This window comes from Trachemys scripta, chromosome 14, assembly GCF_013100865.1.
Source record: "Trachemys scripta elegans isolate TJP31775 chromosome 14, CAS_Tse_1.0, whole genome shotgun sequence".
In the NCBI taxonomy this organism is placed as follows: Eukaryota; Metazoa; Chordata; order Testudines; family Emydidae; genus Trachemys; species Trachemys scripta.
Window position 1 is genome coordinate 39584807 of NC_048311.1, and position 24365 is coordinate 39609171.

Consider the following 24365-nt stretch of genomic DNA (forward strand, 5'->3'; position numbering starts at 1 on the left):
GTTTTGACACCCATGTCCCACTAGAGAGGGTACAGGGATGCAGGTCTCTTTCACACGGCAGCTGTGCATTATGGAACCCATTCTCCTCTTATCTAACTGACCAGGGAACAACCTGACCAGATTAAGACACGCAGACCCCACGGCTTCTAATAACCGAGGGGATGGGAATTGCTTATCCAGCAAGGTCACCGTCTCATAGTTCTCCTGCCTGACATCCCTGTAGAGAGCCCTCTGCCTGTGGGTGAAATACACAGCCACCTCCTTGAAGGTCTCTGGCATCTGAAACAACAAGAGTCCCCCACTCAGCACCTGCTGCCAAAGCCACAATCTTGCTATTCACAGGGGAGGAGGCCCAGAAAAACAGAATCCGCTCCCCACTCCCTGCTCAAAGCAGCCAGGAGGCTTCGGGGGGAGAAGATGAGAGTTCCTTGTCTCTCTTCCCCAGCAGACGGAGCAGGACAGGGTCTTTTCATTTACCACACTCGTGCCAGCCACAAGCTGCTACAGGAAGCACAGCTGTGAGCCAGCAATTTGGTCAGGAATCCTGACAGCTTCTCTTCCTATTTCACAGCAGTTTCTGGCCAGTAGGGTCAGGCTCCAGCACTGGGAGTCTAGAAAATGTTCCCAGCGCTGAACAGGGGAGTTGTGTCTTGTTTTACAAATTGGGGGGGGACTTTCCCCAACTGCCAATGGGCCTGCTCAGAGAATCAGCAGGTTCATCACACCCTCTTCCCTTCCCTCCTTCTCCCCCACAGTAGTGCAGTGCTCAGCAGAGTCACCAACTGGTTTTTCCTCTCTCAGCTCTGCCCGTTGTTCCCAGGAGAGTCAATCTGCCCAGGGGGTGCAGGGAATGGATCTGGAAAGGGCTGGTGCTGGGAACCTCCTTCCCCACTTCTTGCTCCTGCTGCCCCTATCGGTATCACCCCTCCCCGTCCTGTCTCCTTCCCTCCCCCCCTGCCTGGGAGAACTGGAGACTGCCCCATTGAAGTGTGTCCCTGAGGGCAGCAGCTCTGGGACTCGCAGACACACGGGGAGCTCCCTCCCCATGTAGGTCAACCTCACCAGGAGGTCCCTGAAAGGGGCCCTTTGTGCAAAGTCACTGTTGATGCTGGGGGGACACAACCAAGTAGGGAAACAAATCCCATGACTCTTCCCCCAGCAACTGCTGCTGGAAAATTAAAAAGGAACAAATCAGAATTGTCTTTCCTGCTTTATTTACCCTGCACACCTTTCCGAGTGAAAAGGAGCTGAGAAGCGGCTTCAATACCCACAACAATGGAAAACAGACCCACAGGTTTTGGGAACAGTTATTTTTAATGACACTTAAATGGCAACAAAGTCGAGGAAGTAACACGTGAAATTAATTAGCGACAGTCTGACCTTCAGTGATGCTTTATAAATCTCTGTCCCTCTTGTGTTCCCTTTTCTTCTCCCTTCTCTGTCACACTGTTCATTTTTATTCACCATTTTACTAGCCCTCATTTCCCATCCGTGTTTATTTCTGTGTCCCTTCCACTCTCCTCTGATCCCCATCACAGATCATTCCCTCATGTTTTACATTCTTTTCACTGAGTTTATCCCTTCCCCTCTCACTGCCTCAGGCTGTTTCTCCTCTTCACAGTGTTTTCTTCTTCATTGTTTTGGTATCTATTTTTCACTCTTTCTCCAAGACTCTGTTTATTTGATTTTACTTGATCTTTTCCTTTTGTTTCCTCCATTTCCACCCTGCCCCTGACTCTCTCGCAGTGTCGCTAATGCTCAAAAATCATGAGTCAGAACTGAAACTGACCCTCCTAAAAAATGGGGTTTCAAAAAAAATGTTTCCTGGTTTATCTTGCGATTTTTGTGAAGACTCCCTGCCAATTCCCAGGGTGTGTCAAATTAGAGCATTGGCAGCTGTCCTGTAGTACAGGGGAAGGTGACTTGGGCCCTTGTGGCAGGAGCTCTGGTTGGGAGACCCCAATGAGATCTAATGACACAGATTGGTACAAATCGCTCCCTGTTGTTGTGCTGCTTCCTGCTTCTCCCCAACCCCCCAAGCCCTGATTGATTCCTTCTGTGTCCCTGCCACCTCCACCTCTGCCTGTCCCCAGCCCGGCTGTTAGTTCTACCCCCTGCCCAGCCCCCATCTCTGCCCCTCAGGGTCCCTCTGTTCCTCTTGCAGCCCCAGGCAGGGTGACCAGATGTCCCGATTTTATAGGGACAGTCCCGATTTTGGGGGCTTTTTCTTATATAGGCTCCTATTACCCCCCACCCCCGTCCCGATTTTTTACAGTTGCTATCTGGTCACCCTAGCCCCAGGGGTTCTGCAGGGAGGGGGAGGGGCTTCCACAGGTCATAGAGATGAGAAGCCAGAGGGTTGAGTAGACAGGAGTCCTCCAAGATCATAGAGACAAGGGTGTCTGAGGCTACAGCGGCTGATCTCAGGGCCCACAAAGGGATATCACCCCCACCACACACACACACACCCATGTCTCAGGGACACAGGCTGAGCCGGGATCCCCACCCCACCCAGAGCCAGGGTCGGATTCTCTCCCCAGGGACGGAGCCCAGTGGGAAAGTGAAGATCGGGGCCTCGTCACCTGCATCGATAAATGTCACCTGCCCCCGGTCACAATCCAGACAAACCCGAATCCTGCTGGGGAACCAGCGCCGGGGCAGGGGTGTCACAGGGTCGGTGAGATGCCAGAACTGATACAGCCACCACTGCACAGCCCAGATCCCCTCCTCAGGATTACAGCTGATCCTCCCCTTCCTCCTCACAGACTCTCTGGCCACCCCCACAGCCCAGTATCGCCCACCCTGCACCTCCACCTCCCAGCAATGTCTCCCTGAGGTGAATTCTTCACAGCCCACTACACAGCGATCAGTGTCAAATCTCTCAGGGTTGTTGGGCAGATCCTGCTGTGTGTCTGCCTGTCTCACACATTTCCCATCCTCAGACAGGACGAGTTGGGGATGAGCTGTGTCTGGATCCAGAGTCACATTCATTGGGGAGAGACAATCAGAGCGTTAGGGGCAGAGCTCAGCTCTGGGGGGAGGCTGGGACCGTTTATCACACTCCCCAACAGCCCTGGTCTGGGCATCTGAGATGGACCAGAGATGTCACTGCAGTTCCAGACTCTGTTTCTCATTTGCTTACAGAAGCTTCAGCTCCCTGTTCCCTCTGCTGGGGCTGCTACATTCCTAGCTGTTAGGATATAGCTATTCAGGCCTGTCTGCAAAGGCCTATACTTTAAGAATGTAGGTGTCTTCTTATCACTAAGCTAGTTATAGAGGAACAAAAGAAAGACTCAAAATCACTGTCTGTCTGTGTAAAGGCCTTCTCTACAGTTTGAGGCCCTGTTCTTAGGCTAAGGCCTTTGGCTAAGTAGAAGAGGCAGCCATAAACTGGGAAGTGCATGGTCACATCCTCACATTCCAAACTAGTCACATGGAAATAAGGTGCTATTGGGCTGTTAGGAAAACAATCCTGTCCTGATATTCCTATCACCTCCAGAGAAAGGGAAGAGCCTAGAAGATGTAAAAGGAAACTTAGTTTGATAGCATCCTGTCTGGCAAGAACTCACTCATCAATAGCTGGGATGTGAAATCCTCATTTCTGTATTGTTCTATCACTGTAGTCTCCACTTCCCTATTGTTTGTCTGTATAATCTCTGTCTGGTTCTGTGATTGTTTCTGTCTGCTGTATTATTAATTTTGTTGGGTGTAAACCAATTAAGGTGGTGGGATATAATTGGTTAAATAATCACATTACAATATGTTAGGATTGGTTAGTTAAATTTCAGTAAAATGATTGGTTAAGGTATAGCTAAGCAGAACTCAAGTTTTACTATATAGTGTGCAGTCAATCAGGAAGTGGGGGGGAATGGGAACAGGGAATGGGGGTGGGGGAATTGGAATCATGTTTCACTAAGGGCGGGGAATGGGAACAGGGAATGGGAACAGGGACACAGGCAAGGCTCTGTGGTATCAGATCTGGGAAGGGGGACACTGAGGAAGGAAACTGGAATCATGCTTGTTGGAAGAACACCCCAATAAACCTTGAATTGTTTGCATCTTCGGACTTCGGGTACTGTTGCTCTCTGTTCATGTGAGAAGGACCAGGGAAGTGAGAGGGTGAAGGAATAAGCGCCCTAACACTAGTGGCAGAGACACAGCAAGGAAGGTATCAGAAGCTTTTCTTGAGGAGGCAGCAGAGGAGGTGGATACCAAGAGGGAATCTCCCTCCTCTAATGCAGCCTCCACTCCCAGGCTGGGGAACAGAGAGGAAGATGCAGCATTGGGGAAGAGCTACTCAAGACCAGAGTGTAGGAGGTGGCATTGGGTGGGGTAGCCCCATCCTCAGCCTTGGGAAAAAGAAGGATCCGCCAGCATCACAGGGATAGCATCTCCCCAATCCAGGAAGCAAGAAGCAACTCCAATGGGAGAGCCCAGCCTTGCCCAGAGGAAAGGCAGGATGTTGGAGAAGAGCGATGGGGAGACCCCCTGCACCGGGTTACAGAAGCGGGATGTGTCAGCCCTCAGGGCAGAGAGCTCTGTTCAGGTGCTGCTCAGGGAGAGTGCTTCTGTTAATCAGAATGGGCATGAAGTCAGCACTAAGGTTGGTGTCAGGAGTCAGCTTGGGATCACCCCAGGTTTTCTGGAACCTTGATAGAAGTTGGGGGGAGGTGGTATGAGGTCCCACTACCTGTGGCCCTGCCCCCTCCTCCTCTTCCTGCTGAGGCCCCATCCCTGGCCAGGCTGGGAGCCTTGGTTGCTGTGGAGAGACTCCGACTCTCCACCTGCCCTGGGCAGGTGTCCAGGGGGCCTGAGAGCAGACCCCAGCCCATGTCAATGCTACAAAGTGCACGACCCAGGGCAGGGCCGGCTTTAGGCCAATTCAGCCAATTTGGCTGAATTGGGCCCCACGCCTAAGAGGGCCCCGCAGCTGTCCACTCTGCCCCCAGCTCACTTCCCCCTCCTCCCCTCCCCTGAATGCTCCGCCCCCTGTTCTTCCCCCTCCCCTGCTTCCCACGAATCAGATGTTCGCGGGAAGTCTGAAAAGAAGCAGGGGCAGGCGGCGGCAGCAACAGGTAAGCTGGGGGGGGCGCAAGGAGGGCTCCTGGGAGGCGCGGCGCGGCCCAGTCCAGCCCCGGCCCCGGCCTCAGCGGCTCTGGCTCCGGCCCGGCTCGGGACCCGGGGCGCCAGCCCGGCCCCGGCCAAGCGGCTCTGGCTCCGGCCCGGCTCGGGTAGGGTTACCATTAGTCTGGATTTACCCGGACATGTCCTCCTTTTTCTGCTAAAAATAGCGTCCGGGGGAATTTGTAAATCACTCAAAATGTCCGGGATTTCCCCCCTCCCCCGGCAGAGCAGAGCGAGCGGCTGGGAGGGCTGCAGGAAAGTCACGGGCTGGACTCCGGAGCAGCTGTAGAGGAGCTCCTCCCCCCCTCCCTCCCTCCCTGCATTCTGAGCTGGCAGCTCCTCCTCCCCGGCAGCCCCGCGCCCCGCTCCGGCAGCACTGTGCAGGGGCAGGGACCGGGTTGTGTGTTGTGCTGGGGAGCGCAGCCACGTGTCCGGCTCGCACAGAGCCCAACACCATGTTCTGAGCAGCAGGGTAAGGGGGCCAGGGGGCAGGAGAAGGGGCAGGGAGGTTCTGAAGGGGGCAGTCAAGAAACGGGGGGGGTCGGGAGTTCGGGGGGGGCTTTTTGGGGGGAGTGGAGAAAGTTTTGGGCAGTCAGGGTACAGGTAGGGGGTAGGGTCCTGCGGGGCAGTTGGGGGGGTCTTAGAAAGGGGCAGTTAGGGGATAAGGAACAGGGAGGCTTAGGTAGGGGGTGGGGTTCTGGAGGGCAGTTAGGAGCAGGGGTCCCAGGAGGGGGCAGTCAGGGGACAAGGAGCGGGGGGTGGGGGGTTGGGAGTTCTGGGGGGGAGCTGTCAGGGAGCAGGAATGGGGAGAGGGATCGGAGCAGTCAGGGGACAGGGAGCAGAGGGGTTTAGATGGGTTGGGAGTTCTGGGGGAGGGGCTGTCAGGGGGTGGAGAGTGGTTGGATGGGGCGTGGGAGTCCCAGGGGTCTGTCTGGGGGTGGGGGTGTGGATAAGGGTTGGGTCAGTCAGGGGACAAGAGGCAGGGAGGCTTAGATAGGGGGTGGAGTCCTAGGGGGCAGTTAGGGGCAGGGGTCCCAGGAGGGGGCAGTCAGGGGACAAGGAACGGGGGGAGGGTTGGGGGTTCTGGGGGGGCGGGAAGTGGGAGGGGCAGGGGCGGGGCTAGGGCGGGGCTCCTCCAGTCCTCTTTTTTGCTTGCTGAAATATGGTAACCCTAGTGGTTGTGTTACAGGGTCAGCTGCCCCACTAGGGCCCAGGCTGAGATCGCAGCACATTCCACAGGCCCCTGAGCCACCATCAGATGGACTTTTAGCCTCGGTTCCTGTAGTGGTGGGGGGGTGGCACTGGACCATTGCCCTGGGCAGGGGCGGCTCTAGGCACCAGCAAAGCAAGCACCTGCTTGGGGCAGCCCATTTGGAGGGGCAGCAGCGGGCAGGGATCCAGCCTGGGAGCTGAGAACCAACAGGGGGCCCTGGGAGCTGTAGTTCCTTGGTTAGCTCCCTGCCTATAGAGCCAGCCATGGAGCAGGGAAAGAATTACATTTCCCAGCATTCCCTTGGCCACTATTAACAGGAAAGGAAGGGGGAGAGAGTATGATAGCTGAAACCTCATGCTGCAGCTTGTTGTGAAGGGAGAGCTCATTGCTAGAGGGGGGTGGCACTGTGAATGGGGAACAAGTGTGCCCAAGGAGTAGAAGGCTTTGGCCCAGATATTCCCTTCAGAAGACTTCCCCAGCCTGGATTAGGGATCCTGATGTGACCTCACTTTGCAGCTCCTAAAGAAGGAATTGGGTGGACTAAATGGACAGTGCCCCTTTCTATCTGAAACCTAGCAAGGGAGGTATGTGGATCCCACTAGAATTTAAAATGAAAAGTAAGGGAGGGGAGGCTCTGCTAGAGGTCCTGGGCAGCATGAGATACAGTATCAGACACTCAGGAGGATTTTCACTTCTGAGCCATGGAAGCAGAAATTGACTTTTCCTTTCCAGATTTAGCTAATATTCAGAAAGGGAATCTAGCACCTGCCTTCCAGATCTGAACACCTCAACATTCAGGAGTGCTCAAGCTCAATTTGGGCAGCTGTTACTTCATTTCTCCCAAATCAAATATACTGATCCACTGTAATTTGCTGTAGAAAAAGTAGAATAAATTGAGCAAGAAATGCTTCCCAGTGGTTATTAGGATTGGAATTGCTATTTTCAACAGCCATTGCCCTTTTTTTTTGTTTGTTTGTTTGTTTTATTTGTTTGAAAGGAAGACAGTGATATCGCATTGGCAAATTCCCCATAGAAACAAAGAGTGGAACAAAGGAATAATAAAGGCACCTCAACTTTTCCTCATTGATGGAGGACAGGCTTATAATATGCATCCAGATATCCTCCAATCACACAACCTGAAAATGGTTCCACTTTACTGCAGTTCTGTTACCATATGGGAACCAATCCTGTCTGTGTTCTGTGCACATCCAAAATTCCTGCTGAATGACCCGCCCTGGGAGCAAGTTACCAGTGACCCAGGGCTGGGGCAGAAGGAGGGTGCAGGTGGAGGGGAGGGGAGAGCCCAGGGCTGGGGCGGCAGGGGATGTATGTGGGGGGCTCTGGTGGGGGGGAAGAGGGGAGCCCAGAGCTGGGGCGGCACGGGGTGGGGAGGGAGAGGCCAGGGCTGGGGTGGCAGGGGATGTGGGTGGGGGGGGGAAAGCACAAGGCTGGGGCAGCAGGAGGGTGTGGAGCCCAGGGCTCTGGGGTGGGGGCAGACATTTTTTTTTTTTTTGCTTGGGGTGGCAAAAATCCTAGAGCCGGCCCTAGCCCTGGGGGAGAGAGGAGATTTAGCTGGTTACAGAGAATTTTAACAGTTCTAAAGCTTCAATTTTTTGAATTTCAGTGTCTAGTGTTATTGAATAGTTCTGGTCTGACCAAAATCTTGTCTGATCCCCCATAATTTCCCACAATGGTGAAAATTTTAATTGAAATGAAATGCTTAAAACCCAGAGTTTTGTGCAACTGTGAAAGTTTAAATAAAAAAATATTAAAAATGCTTAAAATAAACATTGTCTGTCAAAATTATATATTATATAAAATAATTCTGCCAAGCCTGACTATCCAACCTTAGACACACAGCTCCTGCAGGCTAATCCTCACAGGTCTCAGTGACCCTCCACACCAGCACAGGGGCTGATTGGAGGCCAGGAGCCTTTTAGGGTTTTAATTACAGATTAATTTCACTGAAAGTTATCTGTCACAGGTGTGACTGTACATTTTTTTCACTAAAGCCTACAGGGGTAAAATTGGTTGGGTCCTTCCTGCTCAGCAAACAGCATCAGTTATTTTCAGGAAAGGAAACACCCCCTTGCTGCTACAGGCGGGGCATAGTGTGAATTCAGGAAATTGAAACTAACCCTGTTCCTCTGCCCAGAGGAAGCCATGGCTGCAGAGAACCCCGTGGAAAGTCTCCGGGAGGAAGCAACATGTCCCATCTGTCTGGAGTATTTCACAGAACCTGTCATTCTGGAGTGTGGGCACAATTTCTGCCAAGCCTGCATCAGGCAGTTCTGGGAGGGATCCGATACAGCCGCCTCCTGCCCTCAGTGCAGAGAAACTGTGCAACAGAGAAACCTCAAGCCCAACAGGCAGCTGGCAAACATGGTAGAAATCGCCAAGCGGCTGAGTTTACAGGCAGCAAAGGGAGCAGGAGCGGACGGGGTGTGTGGGAAACACCAGGAAGCTCTGAAACTGTTCTGTGAAGAGGATCAAACCCCCATCTGTGTGGTGTGCGACAGATCCTGGGCTCACCGCACTCACACAGTGGTTCCCATACTGGAGGCTGCCCAAGAGTACAAGGTAGGGAATTGCTGTTAGATTTAATGGGTTAACTTTTGGGGTTTAATTACAGGCTAATTTCACTGAAAGTTGCCTGTCATGGGTGTGACTCATCATTCAGCTCTGTAAAGTCTTCATTCTACGGGAGAGGCTGTAACAAAATTAATGATCTGGCAGAGTGGCAACAGAGGCAAAATATCAAGTTTTGTAAGCAGGATCTACCCCCCACCCCGAAGCCCTGCTCACTCCATACCCCCCTCTCTCCATTGCTCCATCACTCACTTTCACGGGTCTGGGGTAGGAGGTTGGGGTTGGGGTTCGGGTGGGGGTTCGGGCTCCTGGCTGTGGCCAAGGTGTTCGCAGTGTGGGAGGCGACTGTGGGCTGGGGCAGGGGGTTGGGGTGCAGCCTTGGGTACAGGGTGCTGGGCAGGGCCGGCTCTAGGTTTTTTGCTGCCCCAAGCAAAAAATTTTTTGGCTGCCCCCCTCATGCCAGCCCTGGGCTCCTCGCCCCCCCCACACTTCCTGCTGCCCAAACCCTGGGCTCTCACCCCCCCCACCCACACCCCCCTGCCATCCCAGCCCTGGGCTTTCCCCTAACCCCCCACCATTGCCCCCCCACATCTCCTGCCACCCCAGCCCTGGGCTCTCCACCCCCCACCTGTACCCTCCTTCTGCCACAGCCCTGGGTCACTGGTAACTCGCTCCCAGGGCAGGTCATTCAGCAGGAATTTTGGATGTGCACAGAACACAGACAGGATTTGTTCCCATATGGTTACAGAACTGCAGTAAAGTGGAACCATTTTCAGCTTGTGTGATTGGAGGATATCTGGATGCATATTATAAGCCTGTCCTCCATCAATGAGGAAAAGTTGAGGTGCCTTTATTATTCTTTTGTTCCACTCTTTGTTTCTATGGGGAATTTGCCAATGTGATATCACTGTCTTCCTTTCAAACAAACAAACAAACAAACAAAAAAGGCAATGGCTGTTGAAAATAGCAATCCCAGTCCTAATAACCACTGAGAAGCATTTCTTGTTCAATTTTATCCTACTTTTTCTACAGCAAGGACAGTGGATCAGTATATTTGATTTGGGAGAAATGAAGTAACTGAGCTTGAGCATTCCTGAATTTTGAGGTGTTCAAATCTGGAAGGCATTTGATGGGGGGAGGGGGCTGTGGCTCTGCAGGGGAGCACGGCAGCATGTATGTAGCAGCGTGTCTGGCACTGCGCGAAGCCAGACACGCTGGTCTGAGTGGCACGGTAAGGGGGCTGGGGGGTTGGAGAAGGGGTAGGGGATTCCGGGGGGGGGGGCAGTCAAGGGACAGGGAGCAGGGGGGTAGATGGGTCAGAGGTTCGGGGGGCACTCATTGGACAGGCAGCAGTTGGAGAGGCATGGGAGTCCCAAGGGTTTGTCAGGGGACAGGTAGGGGGTGGGGTCCTAGGGGGGAACTTGGGGGGTGTCTCAGGAGGGGGCAGTTGGGGACAAGGAGAAGGGAGGCTTAGATGGGGGGTGGGGTCTCAGGAGGGGGCAATCATGGAACAAGGACCAGTGGGGCTTAGATAGGGGGTGGGGTCCTGGGGGGCAGTTGGGTCAGGGGTCCCAGGAGGGGGTGATCAGGGGACAGGGAACAGGGGGGTTGGATGGGTTGGAGTTTCTGTGGGGAGCAGTCGGAGGCAGTGGATGGTGGCAGGGTGGGGCTACCCTGCCTCCCCGTGGAGTGTCCTATTTTTTGAATATTAAAATATGGTATCCCTGCCCTTCCCCGTGCAGCTCTCCATTCACAGCAGGCTGTAGAATGAGGTCTCAGCTTCCTCACTCCCTCCCCCTCTTTCCTGTTGGTAGTGGCCAAGGGAATGCTGGGAAATGTAGTTCTTTCCCTGCTCCAGGGCTGGCTCTATAGGCAGGGAGCTAACCAAGGAACTACAGCTCCCAGGGCCCCCTGTTGGTTCTCAGCTCCCATGCTGGATCCCTGCCACCCCTGCAAATGGGCTGCCCCAAGCATGTGCTTGCTTTGCTGGTGCCTAGAGCCGCGCCGCCCCTGGTGCTGGGTCAGGGCAGGGGGTTGGGGTGCAGGAGGGGGTATGGGGTGCTGGCTCCAGCTGTGCGGCACGGACTTACCTCAGACAGCTCACGGTCGGCAGTGCAGCGGGGCTAACACAGGCTCCCTGCCTGCCCCAACGCTACGCCAATCCCGGAAGGGTCAAATGTGCCCCCGTGGCCCCGGGGGGGACATGTGGCTCCGCCTGCTGCTCCTGTCAGCCAGTGGGGGCAGTGCTTGCAGGCAGGAGCCACGTGTAGCCTCATCCCAGGCTGCAGGGGCATGCTGGCCACTTCTGGGAGTGCTGCTGGGGCAGGCAGGGAACCTGCCTTATGTAATGATGCGGTTCTGGCGGGACCCAGCTGAGCGTGCCAATTCAGGACCAATTGCTTAAACAGGGCAGTTACAGCCCAAGGCTGGGGATTTTCCACCTCTCATGCAAACCAAACCAGCCAGACAAAGAGTGCTTTGGTCTCACCCCACTGGCTAACCACAAATCACACAAGCAATTCCCTTAGACACTCCAGTTTCCCAGTGTCCCCACCAGTGCCACTCGTTATGGGGACAAATGGTTATGAAAACCAATACCCCAGTAAAAGAAAAAAGGTTCTCTCGATCCCAAAGGACCAAGCCCCAGACCCAGGTCAATATACAAATCAGATCTTACCCACAAATCACACTGTTGCCAATCCTTTAGAATCTAAAGGTTTATTCATAAAAGGAAAAAAATCTAGATGAGAGCTAGGATTGGTTAAATGGAATCGATTACATACAGTAATGGCACAGTTCTTGATTCAGTGATAGAATAAAAGGCAGGTTCAAATCAAATCTCTGGAGAACATCCCCAGCTGGGATGGGTCATTCAGTCCTTTGTGTAGAGCTTCCGTTTGTAGCAAAGTCCCTCCCGAAGTAAGAAGCAGGATTGAAGACAAGATGGAGATGAGGCATCAGCCTTTTATAGTCTTTTCCAGGTGTAAGAACACCTCTTTGTTCTTATTGTGGAAAATTATAGCAAAATGGAGTTTGCAGTCACATGGGCAAGTCCCTGCATACTTTGCTGAATTACAAGGGGTATCTGCCTTCTCTCAATGGGTCAATTGTATAGCTGATGGTCCTTAATGGGCCATCAAGCAGGCTAGGCAGAGCTAACACCAACTTGTCTGGGAGGTCACCTAGAAGCATAGCATAAGTTTGAAATACAGACAGTATAGAGCCAATATGCATAACTTCAACTACAAAATTGATACACGCATATAGACAGCATAATCATAACCGGTAAACCATAACCTTGTCTTAGACACATCATTTGACCCCCTTTATACAAGATTTGGTGCCACTACAGGACCTTGGTTGCAACCATGTTCTATACAGTCCCAGTTCAAGTCAATAACATGACATCTTAGTAGCAGCAAGCAACCCTGCTGTGCTGCCAGATATCGTGGTCAACTAGGAGAGTCTCCAGGCTTGACTAGTCAATTGCAGTAGACCGGTAGCTGACCACTGGTCTAGATAGACAAAAGGTGGGAAGGGAAACTTAGGCACAAAACGGGGCAGTGGGTTGCCCACAGTCACCCAGCATGTCAGTGACAGAGTTTAGCATAGAACCAAGATCTCTCCAGATCCAGTCCAAGACCCGAATCACTTTGCCATGCTGCCATCTTAGCCTTAGCCCCACCCAGTGATTAAGTGTGTCCGTTAGGAGGGAGAGACCCCTTGATAAAGGTCCCAGGCCAACCAGGGAGTGGAGGTTTCTCACGGGGATTCTGAACTACCGTGTTGCTCCATGAGGGGTTAAACTCAGATGCTGCCTGCACTAGAGGAGATCACTGGGCTAAACACTGTGTGAGACCCCGAACCCCTTCAGTACACACACAAAAGGGCTCCAGACAGCTCAGGTCCATGCCAAGTACCACTGGAAATAGTCTGGATTGTACCAAAACTAACCCCAGGCTGGAGCTGACCAGTACCAGTCTGACCTGTTCTGTTGTGTACGTGGGCAAGGACCAGCTGAAGTGGTTCCATTAGTCCCACCAGGCAGCCTTTTGAAATCTCCCAGAATGCACTGCTTCCGGGATCTTTACCAGGGAATAGGATCGGGGGATACCTACCCAGGGGACATTGCCACGGAAAGGGTTTAGGACAGCACTGGGGCAAACCCCAACTGTCCTTTATACAAATCTGCATCATGGCTAATAATAACAATCCCAATGAATTGCTCTCCTGCCATTTACAAAGCCAGCAATTAAAGAAGTCCTTTGATTAGATCGCAGACTACAGGGCGGTGATAAGAATCACGCTCCCAATGAATTGGTCTCCAACTATTGCCATTTAGAAAGCCAGCTAGGGTGACCAGATCACTGACATGAAATATCGGGATTCGGGGGGAGGGGGGGGAGAATGGGAGGGAGCAAAAAAAAAAAAGCCACCAAAAAAAAAAGCCGTTTTGCTGGTGCCTGGGGAATTAGCAGGCCCCGGCAGCGCCGCGGCCACATGCGGCACGTCCCGCCGCCCCGCGGGGAAGGAGCCGCTGGAGCTAGAGGCGCGGGGCTCCGGACCCCGCAGCGGCGGGGGAGAGCGGCTCAGGGCCGCGTGAGTGGCCACGTAAAGTTTATGGGCTGGGGGTGACCCCGGCCGGCTCCTCGCCCTGCCCTGTAGGGGGGTAGCGTCCCCGCCCCGTGCCAGCATGTTTCGCCGGCCGCCGCAGGCCAGGTAAGGAGCCGAGTCTCCCCTCCTGCCTCGTGCTGGCTCCTCAGCTGAGCGGCATTCCTCCTCCCTCCCAGGCTTGCAGCTGTAATGCCGGTGCAAGCCTGGAGGGAGGGGGTGGTGGCCGGCTTCCAGTTCCTGGAGCTGGAAGCACCGGGCGGGCAGGCAAGGGGGCTGCTCCCCCAGGAGGGAGACGGGGGGGGGCTCAGCTGAGGAGCCAGGACGAGGGGGGGACTTGTCTCCTTACCACTCCCCTAAGGGGCGAGGACTGGCCGGGGTCCACCCCGAGCCGATAAACTTTACATGGCCACTCCTGCGGCCCTGAGCCATTCTCCCCCACTGCTGCTGGGGTCCGGAGGCCCCCCGTCTCCCTCCTGGGGGAGCAGCCTCCTTGCCCGCCCGGTGCCCGTACTCACCAGCTCCAGGAACTGGAAGCTGACCACCACCCCCTCCCTCCCCGGCTTGCCGCCATTACAGTGGCAAGCCTGGGAGGGAGGAGGAATGCCACGTGCTTGGGGAAGAGGTGGGGCCAGGGCGGGGATTTGGGGAGGGAGCCAATGGGGGAAGGACGGGGTGGAGTGGGGGGGGGGCGGCAAGAGCCCTTCTGGGAGGGCAAAATTGCTTGTTTGTCCAGTGTCCCGACTGCACATCGGGCGGGACGCGGGACAAACAAGCAAATATCGGGACCGTCCCGACTGGTCACCCTAAAGCCAGCGAAGTTCTTTGATTAGATCACATACTATAGGGAGGAGGAGATGATAAGAACCACGCTCCCAGTGAATTGCTCTCCGACTCCTGTCTCCTGCCATTTAGAAAACCGGGGAAGTCCCAATTGCTCTCTGACTCCTGCCATGTGAAGTCCTTTGATTGTGAATGGTTAATTGTAGAGATTGCTATGGTGGTAGGTCCATTATCAAGCGCGGCTTGCACATGGTATGCTCCTCGGAGGGCGGGCTGCAGGTTTTCCAGGGCAGAGGCTCTGCTCCCTGGGGAGAGAAGGGAGGGAGGCCATGGCTGGCAGCTCTGTGGGCTCTCTTGCGTGGAGGGGCGGCTAAGCTGCTTTAACCCACCTCCCTGCGCCCCAGCTTTCTACCCTCCCGACCCTGCTTTGGCGTGAGGACCGCGCACTCTCTGCCTCACAGTCCTGCCTGCCCCATGCTCCCGTGCCGGAGTGAGAGTCCAGCATTCAACTCCCCAGCCAGGGCACAGGATGGACTGGCGACACGCTCCCGTTGCCCTGTTGCAATTGCACTGTGACTTTGCCCACTGCTGCATGCCAGGGACTGGAGAGGAGAGCGCCCATTTCACCTTGCGGCTCTTTGAATCCTACCCCGTCCGCCACCCCCTCCACACCCAAACCCGGTCTGCTCCCCTTGCACTCCCCAGCCAAACCTGAACCCCCACGAAGTGTTCCTTGGAGGCAACTGCCTTCTTTGATTTAGTTCAATGCGTTTATGTGTATTTCTCAGCTTCTACACGTCGCTGGGAAATTCTAACACACCACGTATCTAATCTCACAGTTAAACCATTGAGTGAAACAAGATGGGAAAGTTGAATTGATTCCTTGAAACCTCTTCGCTATCAGCTTGGTGACATCTATGATGCTCTGATAGAGATCTATGATGACACTACTCTAACAGGATCATCTGGCAATACGTCACGAGTTGATGCAAAGGATCTTGCAAAAGCCATTTCTAGTTTCAAGTTTCTTGTTTCTCTTGTTGTGTGATATGACATATTGTTTGAGATCAATATGACTAGCAAACAACTTCAGGCGAAAGAATTCGACATAAGTGACGCCATTAATCATCTTTGAGAAACCAAGAAGTTTCTTGTAGGCCGCAGAAGTGTCACAGACTTTGAGAAAACTTGGTAGATGCAGGTGAACTTGTGGAGGAGTTGGATGTACCGGCACTTTTTGAACCAGATCCAATCCGTATTAGAAAAAAGAGGAAGCAGTTCACATGTGAAACAACTGACGAACCTATTTATAATCCGAAAGAAAAATTCAAAGTGAACTTTTACTTTTCAGTCATCGACACAGCGATACATTCAGTTGAAGAAAGATTCACATTGATGCAGCAAATTAGTTCAGTATTTGGCTTCCTATATGATGTTTACAGTTTGCAACATACAACACCAAAGCAAATTATGGAACATTGCTTGAATCTGGAGCAAGCTTTGCAACATGGTGAATCCAAAGATATTGATGCCTTTGACTTGTGCAATGAATTGCAAGCTATTGCACGACGAGTCCAAAACAGTGCATCACCGCAAGATGTATTGAACGTCATATGCACAAATAAACTGACAGATAGTGTCCCCAACACAATTACTGCTCTACACATCCTCTTGACTCTCCCAGTTTCTGTGGCCAGTGGTGAGCGAAGCTCAAGTTGATAAAAACATACATGTGAACATCAGTGTTGCAACAAAGACTTGTCGGGCTATCTACCTTGTCAATAGAACCTGACATTGCTCGCAGCATTGACTTGGAGGAACTTGTTTCTAAATTTGCTAAACTGAAAGTGCAGAAAAATAAATTGTAAATTATAACGTGTTACTCTGTGACAGTGTATTGTGTATAATGTATGTGATTTATTTTAAGATCCATGCTATGTTGTGCAAAGTGAAAACAATAACAGTGTCAGCACTGTCAGGTTATTCATTTATTTTCATTAAATATGTAGACTAATTAATACATTTTCAAGCAGAACGTGTATTAATTCTAATGAACAATGCCACATTATGCAGCATTCATTTTTGAAAGTTTTTAATAAGCGATGCTCGGGGAGGTTGGGGGGGGGCGGAAGGTGGAAGTTTCACCTAGGGCGCAAAATATCCTTGCACCGGCCCTAGATAGTGCTCCACAAAACTGGACTGTGCAGCTTCAATGCAGACGAATGGCCTCCCGACATCTCATGGGCTTCGCTCTGGTGCTTAGACCAGCTCCATCTAACTAGTGCAGTCCCCAGGGCTTCAGGGCTGAACTCCCAGCCCATGCTGAAACCCTGGTGGCTTCTGGGATTTGTATCACTTGGTTCATTAAACCTTCTACAAAACAGGTTTATTGATTCACCCCCATGTGACTCCAGTGTCCTGTTATGAGCTGTACCACTAATCAATTCATAAATACCACTAAAGCTTGGTTATAATTGAGATCTCTCTAATTACTAAAAAGACTGAACTGGAATTGGTAACGAGTCTGAATGTGACATGCTCCCAATCTCCATTAATGAAGTTTCATCTCCTTGGTGGCCCTGATGTCACAAAGCAATTAGAACCACAATCATCTTGGGTTTTGGGTGGAAAAACACCAACTTCCAAGTACCTCTCAGCTATCCAGATGAAACCTCCCAAATCATTTCTGTTTCTTCAGGAAAGAATCCAGGCCCATTTGAAAACTCTGAGGGAAGAGAGAGAAAAGCTGCTGGGATTGAAAGCAACTGCAGAGGGGAAGAGCCAGGAGAATCTGGTAGGTGTCTGTTGTTATGAACCAGCAGAGACTGGCAGTGGGAGGTCTGTTTGGAGGCAAACCCCTGTGTGGCCTTGGTGAACATGAGCTTGTGTGTGTTTCTCCATCATCACGGATTGCTGGGTTAGGTTCATGTGTAGACAGGCCCTAAGCTTCCATTGCAGTTGATGAGTTAATATCTAGCTCTTGTGGCTTGCCCAGAAACCCTCCCCAAGTGAACAGAATGTCCTCATGAAGTGCTGTCCGCTGTGTCTGGTCATTTCGTGCATTTTTTAAAAGTCTGTGTCTTTTAACTCCCCTGGTGTCTCTGTCAGTGTAGTGCTGAGTCCTGCCTCCTTTTGCTCTGGGTCTGGATTTCCAGAGACCATAAATAACAGAATATGCTGACCATGACCGACATGGAAACATCCTTTTCAGAGGGATACAGGGGCCAAAGGGGAAGGTGTGAGAGAATCCCCTGCCTAGTACCCACAGGGTAGAGTCAAATATCAGAAATCTTATGATTTTCAAAGAAATTCAGTGTCCTGCACACTCAGCTCTCCATGAAAGGACCCTGGACTCCAGCCACGTCCCTGACCAGCCCTTGCCTTATTTTCATACAGAAACAAATGCAAACTGAGAGGCAGAAGATTGTGTCTGAATTTCACCAACTGCAGCAGTTCCTGGAGGAACAAGAGCGACTCCTGCTGGCCCAGCTGGAGAAGCTGGACGAGGAGATTGTGAGAATCCAGGATGAAAATGTCAGTAAACTCTCCGAGCAGATTTCCCGTCTCAGTGAGCTGATCAGTGAGATGGAGGGGAAGTGTCAGAAGCCAGCAAGTGAATTCCTGCAGGTGAGACTGAATGAGAAATGCAGGTAGGTGCTTCAGGGCAGCCAGCTCCCCCCCTCAGTGCTGCCCGCCCCGCAGCCCTGCCGATCAACTCCTCCCCCTCCCTCCAGCACCTCCCACCTGTTACGATCAGCTGTTCCACTGTGTGCAGGAGATGCTACAAGGGAGGGGTAGGAGCGGGGAGGGAGTGTGCTCACAAGAGGAGGCGGGGAAGAGGCAGGGTGGGGATGGAGTGGGAGCAGGAAGAGTTGGGCTGGGGTATTGCATTGGGGGGAAGGGGTGGAGTCGGGGTGGGACGTGGTGTTGAGCACCCCTAGGGACAATTAGAGACCGGCACCTGTCACTAGAAACATGCCAGATCCCCACACATGGAAAGGAGGGCTCCTGAATCTTACACACTGGAGTCCAGCACTCAGAGACCATGGTGAATCTCGGCGTGTGTATTGCTGACATGTGAATAACTATTATTCTTTGCAGAGTCACAGACACAGAGATATGAGAGATGGAAAAGGCCCATTAGCTCAGGAAATCCATGACCCTGGGGCCAGGGAAGGGCCTTTCTTCCCCATATTTGCAAAATCTCTTCTCTGGAATCCCATGTGTGTGTCAGAGGGGACTGAAATTCTTTTGTCTCTCTCTGTCTTCTAGGATATGAGAAGCACCTTGATCAGGTATGTGGCTGTCTCTGTCTCTCTCTCGCTTCATAATGCTGAAAAAGAGCTTGGTGGTGATGTTCGCCCTGCATCTCCCCAGGGCTCTACAGTAGAATGTGTGGGGAAGGTCTCATGCTGGATACGAATCTCTCTGATCAACTTCATCCTGAGGTTCTCACCCTTGTATAGGAGATGCTGGAATTCTCCATTCAGTGGGAAAGACTGACCAAGTATTTCCTACAGATGTCAGATCCCTGGGGGACTGGCTGCCTCGGGATTGTGGGGATGGAATATGGGCCTGTCACAGCTGGGGCACTGGTCACTATTCAGCCCAGGGCAGCAGCAACCAAGAGTCTTTCCCACCTGAGGGCTGTTTGGAGACCTGTGTGGAATGAGCTGGGAAGGGGGGAGGTAGTGTCTCAGTCTAGCTCCTAGTGGTCAGATTTCTACAGCACTTCACCTGGGAACCACCTGTCCCTCAGAGCATGGAGGCCAAGGAGTGAATTGGCCACAGAGACTCAATTCCCTTTTTGTCCCCAGAGCTGATCTCTCCAGACCAGAGTTGAAGAATATTAATGAGTCCTTTGAAGGGAAGGTTGCACGGCCATGGGCTGTGTTGCACCTGCTCTGAGGCTGGGAGAAGTCGAGGAATTCTAACTCCAGGCCCATTAGAGCAGCGACTCACTAGCCAGAACTTATAATGAGTCACACAGTGAAATATAATCATGTGAAATTGTTTCTCTCCAGGTGTGAGAAGGGGAAGTTCCATCAGCCAGAGGAGATTTCTCCTGAACTGGAAGAGCGAGTCAGTGGTTTCTCTCAAAACACAATTGTGCTATTGGAGATTCTGGGGAAGTTCAAAGGTACCTAGAAGGGATCTAGGAATGGAAATTGGGATGAGCCTCTGAGACTGAGGAAGGAGAGTGGTTCTGGCCAATTGGTTCACAATTAGATGATGCTTCTATTTAATTGTTGGGTGAGAATATCACGCACTTGGGCTCCAAGTCACTCAGGTTGATTAATTCAAACCTTTATTTCTACCCAAAATATGTCTTGCTATGACAATTACTGTTAAAGAAAGAAATGACTCAGACTCATCGACTTTAAGGCCAAAAGGGACCATCATGATCATCCAGTCTGACCTCCTGCACATTGCAAGCCACAGAACCTCACCCACCCACTCCTACAATTTACCCCAACCTCTGGCTGAGTTACTGGAGTCCTCAAATCATGAGTTAAAGACTTCAAGTTATAGAGAATCCACCATTGACACTAGTTTAAATCTGCAAATCACCCATGCCCCACGCTGCAGAGGAAGGCAGAAAACCCCCCAGGCTCTCTGCCAATCTGACCTGGGGGGAAATTCCTTCCTGACCCCAAATATGGTGGTGAGTTGAATACTGAGCATTTTGGAAAGACCCAACAGCGAGATATACGGCAAAGAATTCTCTATAATTAAAGAGCCCTCCCCATCTACTGCTACATCACCAGCCATGGGGCACATTTCTCAAAGGCGGACCCAGCCCATCACTGTGCTCTAGTCCCATAAAGCAGCTAGCCATGGCCAAATGGGCTGTAGGGAAGGAAAAAGCCCTGTCTCCATGGTCAGAGATCCCTCCAGCACAGGCGCCTCTGGTGCCTCCTCCACAGCAGATGCAGGCACAAGGCATGTTCCTGAGAGGGCTGGGAATGGGGTGGGGTTGGTGAGGGTGGGAGGAAGAGGGAGGGGGTGGATGTGGGACAGAGGGATGTGGGCAGTGTAAACCTGGGCCTCTGACACTCTGCACGCTGGGCAAGACAGATGGGGGCCATTGTCATACGGACGTAACTCTGGCTGGCTTCAGAACTTCCTCAGCTTGTGCCAAAGTCTGCACGGGCCCCTGCAGCCACTGAATAGCAGAGTCACCCCTCTCCTGCTGGTACAGAGGTGAATCTGTCCCTTGAGTCAACCTTCCCCCACCTCAATTTCCACATTTATAAAATGGTTTTACTATTATTTCTATTTCTGCCTATGGAGGATGAGGCCCCGTCGTGCTGCTCTCTGTAGAGACGCTGAGTAAACAGACCCAACAGCTCACAGTTAGAGCCACGATTTAGGAAATTCTCATCATCCCGTAGGTGTCAAAGGGACCAAAGTGGGTAAAGTTACTTTTATGCCAAAGTCTTTGCAGGCTCTGGGTTTAGGTTACGGCAAAAGGCAGTAAGTGAACGAGATGAACCAACTGGATTTTGAAGGGTGGGAGGGGATGAGGAGGCAAAATATAAATCTCACTTACAGATTGTCTGTCCTGGGATGGTTGTGAGGCCGCAAGGATGTTGGTTCCCTTGCTCGGAGATGCCTGAATAATATAAAAAGCTCTTTCCTCTCTCAAATATCTGAGTGTTTCTTGGTGTATTTCTCTGTAATAATTAAAAGACAGTTCTAGGAGTTGAGAGTGGGGATGCTGTTATAAATATGAAAGCCTGAAATCTTGTCTCCTTTCTCCTTCCCCCTCCAGACACTCTGCCGTCTGCACTAGAGACAAAAAGAGGAGGATCCCTAGGAACATTCAGACAGGGTGAGATTGCAGCTGGAGATTGTCTTTAAATTATCAGAAAATGTCTTCATGAGATTGTAGCTAAAGTAGGGTTACCATTTGTCCGGATTTTCCCGGACATGTCCGGCTTTTTGTGTTAAAAATAGCATCCGGGGGGAAATTTGTAAATAACTTAAAATGTCTGGGATTTCCCCCCCACATTCAGAGCGCGGCAGGGCTGCAAGAAATTCAGCCACTCGCATGGGGCTCCGGCAGCCAGAGCCCTTCCCCTGCAGCTTCAGATCATTGGCTGGGCTGGACTCCGGCAGCTGTACAGCTACTCCCCCCTCCCTCCCTCCCTCCCTGCATTCTCAGATCGCCGGCCGGGCTGTTCGCATCGGGCCTCAGTAGCTCCTCCTCCTCCCCCCCACTTCTCCCCTGCTCCCCCTCCCCTGCTGCCCAGCGCCCCGCTCCGGCAGCACTGTGCAGGGGCAGGGAGCGGGTTGTGTGTTGCACTGGGGAGCGCAGCCACTTGTCGGGCTCCGCGCGGAGCCCAACACCCTGTTCTGAGTGGCAGGGTAAGGGGGCCAGGGGGCTGGAGAAGGGGTAGGGGGTTTCTGGAGGGGGCAGTCAAGGGACAGGGAGTAGGGGGGGTTGGATGGATTGGGAGTTCTGGGGGGGCCTGTCAGGGGGTGGGGGTGTGGAGAGGGGAGGGGTTGAGGCAGGCAGGGAGCAGTGGGGTTGGATGGGTCAGGAGTTCTGGGGGTCCTGTCAGGGGGCGGGAAGTGGTTGGATAGGGCATGGGAGTCCCGGGGGTCTGTCTGGGGGAGAGGGGTCAAGGCAGGCAGGGAGCAGAGGGGGGTTGGATGGGTCGGGAGTTCTGGGGGTCCTGTCAGGTGGTGGGGAGCGGTTGGATAGGGCATGGGAGTCCCAGGGGTTTGTCTCGGGGCAGGGGTGTGGATAAGGGTCAGGGCAGTCAGGGGACAGGTAGGGTCCTAGGGGGGCAGTTAGGGTGGGGGGTTCTCAGGAGGAAGCAGTCAGGGGACAAGAAGCAGGGAGGCTTAGATAGGGGTGCAGTCCTAGGGGGCAGTTAGTGGCAGGGGACCCAGGAGGGGGCAGTCAGGGGACAAGCAGCAGGGGGGAGTTGGGAGTTCTGAGGGGGCAGTCAGGGGGCGGGAAGTGGGACGGAGTGGATGGGGGTGGGGCTAGAGTGGGGCTTCCCCCCCAGTGTCCTCTTTTTTGATTGTGGAAATATGGTAACCCTAAGCTAAAGTTACCAACCAAACCAACACCGACCATGACACACACAGCCCTAAAAACAACACACTGCACAGTGAAGACCTCCCACGCTGAAGTCACACAAACACTCCTGACACCAACCTCAGTGCTGAGTTCATGCCCACTCTGCTGAACAGAAAAACTCTCCCTGAGCAGCATGTGAACAGAGCTCTCTGCCCTGAGGGCTGACACATCCCTCTGCTTTACCAGGGTGCAGGGGGTCTCCCACATCGAGCTTTGCCAACATCCTGCCTTTCCTCCGGGCAGGGCTGGGCTCTCCCATTGGAGCTGCTCACTGCTTCCTGGATTGGGGAGATCCTCTCCCTGTGAGGCTGGCAGCTCCTCCCTTCTCTCCTGTGTGAGGATGGGGCTCCCCTGCCCAATGACATTTCCTACTCTCTTTTCTTAATCTGCTCTTCCTACTCTGGCTGGGGAGTGGAGGCTGCATTTAGGGGAAGGAGCTTCCCTTTGTGGTTCAAAGCTGGTAGCTGCCTCCTCTGCTCCCTCCTCACCAAAACCTTCCTTGCTGTGTCTCTGATGCTGGGAATGGAGCAGCCCCAGCAGAGGGAGCAGGGAGCTGAAGCCTCAGCAAGCAAATGAAAAACTAATGAAGTGGGTCCCATTAGACAGACTGAGGAAATTAGTGATGTCCCTGCTCAGTCTCAGGTGGCCAGGACAGAGGCAGCTCCCTGGGATCCAGGCCTGTCCCAGCCAGAACGGGGCTGCTGTGGAGTGTGAGAAATGGTCCCAGCCTCCCGCAGGGCTGAACTCTGCCTCTAATGCTCTGATTCTCTCTCTCTCTCCCCAGCGAATGTGACTCTGGATCCATACACGGCTCATCCCAAACTCATCCTGTCTGAGGATTGGAAAAGTGTGAGAGAGGGGGAGACACGACTGCTTAACACTCCTGAGAGATTTGACACTGATCCCTGTGTGTTGGGCTGTGAGGGATTCACTTCGGGGAGACATTGCTGGGAGGTGGAGGTGGGGGATGGGGGAGGCTGGGCTGTGGGGGTGGCCAGAGAGTCTGTGGGGAGGAAGGGAGGGATCAGCCATAGCCCTGAGGGGGGGATCTGGGCTGTGCAGCGGTGGGGGGGTCAGTTCCGGGCTCTCACCTCCCCTGTGACCCCCCTGCCCCTAAGCCGGGTCCCCAGCAGAATCTGGGTTTGTCTGGACTGTGACCGGGGGCAGGTGACATTTATCGATGCTGGTGAGAAGGCCCCGATCTTCACTTTCCCGCCAGGCTCCGTCCCTGGGGAGAGAATCCGACCCTGGCTCTGGGTGTGGCTGGGATCCCGGCTCAGACTGTGTCCCTGAGGGGGGGGGGGGCAGGGATAGGGTTACCATATGTCCGGATTTCCCCGGACATGTCTGGCTTTTTGGTCCCCAAATCCCCGTCCGGGGGGAATTGCCAAAAAGCCGGACATGTCCGGGGAAATAGGGAGGCTAGGATCTCCGAATCTGTGTGTGTTGGTCGCCCGCTGTGACATCATCTCGGTGTGACACTCGGCTCCTGTCCAGGGCATGCTGGGGGCTGTAGTCTGGCAGGGCCTCACGCTCCAGGGAGAGACGGGAGAGGGGAACGGCCGAGAACTACAACTCCCAGTGGCCCCTGCGTCACGACCAACGTGCCCCTGTGAGGCAGCAAGCCGTCGGGGGAGGGGGGCGCGGGCCCCTGTCCTTTGGGTGGGGGTGTCTCTGGGTACCGCTCGGCAGCCATCGCAGGGCTTGGGGGCGCCCCGGGGGGGGTTGTGGACACCAGTGCGTTGCATGGAGCCGGCACTGTCCGGATTTGCGTCCCCCTGGGGCTGGAGCTGCGCCCCCGGCCGCGGGCACCAGTCACGTAGGGTTACCATACGTCCGGTTTTTCTGCAATCAAACCCCCGTCCGGGGGGAACTGCCAAAAAGCCGAACATGTCCGGGAAAAATACCGGACGGGCACTTCCTCTCCCGCGGCTCCTCTGCTCCTCCCCT

The 24365-nt window shown here is 53.3% G+C and overlaps 4 protein-coding genes across 10 annotated transcripts in view; 2 read left to right on the top strand and 2 right to left on the bottom strand.

Annotated features, from left to right (window-relative positions):
- The window catches only part of LOC117887100 (zinc finger protein 208-like), an 882934-nt gene that overhangs the window by 387034 nt on the left and 471535 nt on the right, over positions 1-24365 (top strand). The gene's annotated exons all lie outside the window — the stretch shown is intronic.
- Positions 1-24365, bottom strand: part of LOC117886905 (zinc finger protein 260-like) — a 241991-nt gene that overhangs the window by 81236 nt on the left and 136390 nt on the right. The window lies entirely within an intron of this gene.
- On the bottom strand, positions 2476-3061 carry LOC117887008 (thaicobrin-like). The gene has a single exon (XM_034789242.1). It carries the CDS (start codon positions 2989-2991, stop codon positions 2476-2478), a length of 516 nt encoding a protein of 171 aa, XP_034645133.1. The 5' UTR covers positions 2992-3061.
- LOC117886946 (zinc finger protein RFP-like) overlaps positions 8461-24365 on the top strand; it is a 40195-nt gene continuing 24290 nt past the window's right edge. Inside the window, exons 1-7 of one of the 3 annotated variants that reach the window (XM_034789127.1) lie at positions 8461-8917; positions 17019-17114; positions 17717-17947; positions 18593-18615; positions 19345-19460; positions 21096-21155; positions 23200-23709. In XM_034789127.1, coding sequence (XP_034645018.1) covers positions 8501-8917; positions 17019-17114; positions 17717-17947; positions 18593-18615; positions 19345-19460; positions 21096-21155; positions 23200-23708 — 1452 coding nt within the window. In that variant the 5' untranslated portion in view covers positions 8461-8500 and the 3' untranslated portion in view covers position 23709. The remainder of the gene's footprint in view (positions 8918-17018; positions 17115-17716; positions 17948-18592; positions 18616-19344; positions 19461-21095; positions 21156-23199; positions 23710-24365) is intronic. The other 2 variants (XM_034789123.1, XM_034789126.1) reach the window with 2 other exon arrangements.

Excerpts from the sequence above, each read along its gene's own strand:
- LOC117887008 (XM_034789242.1), bottom strand. The coding sequence starts at position 2,991 with ATGAATGTGACTCTGGATCCAGACACAGCTCATCCCCAACTCGTCCTG.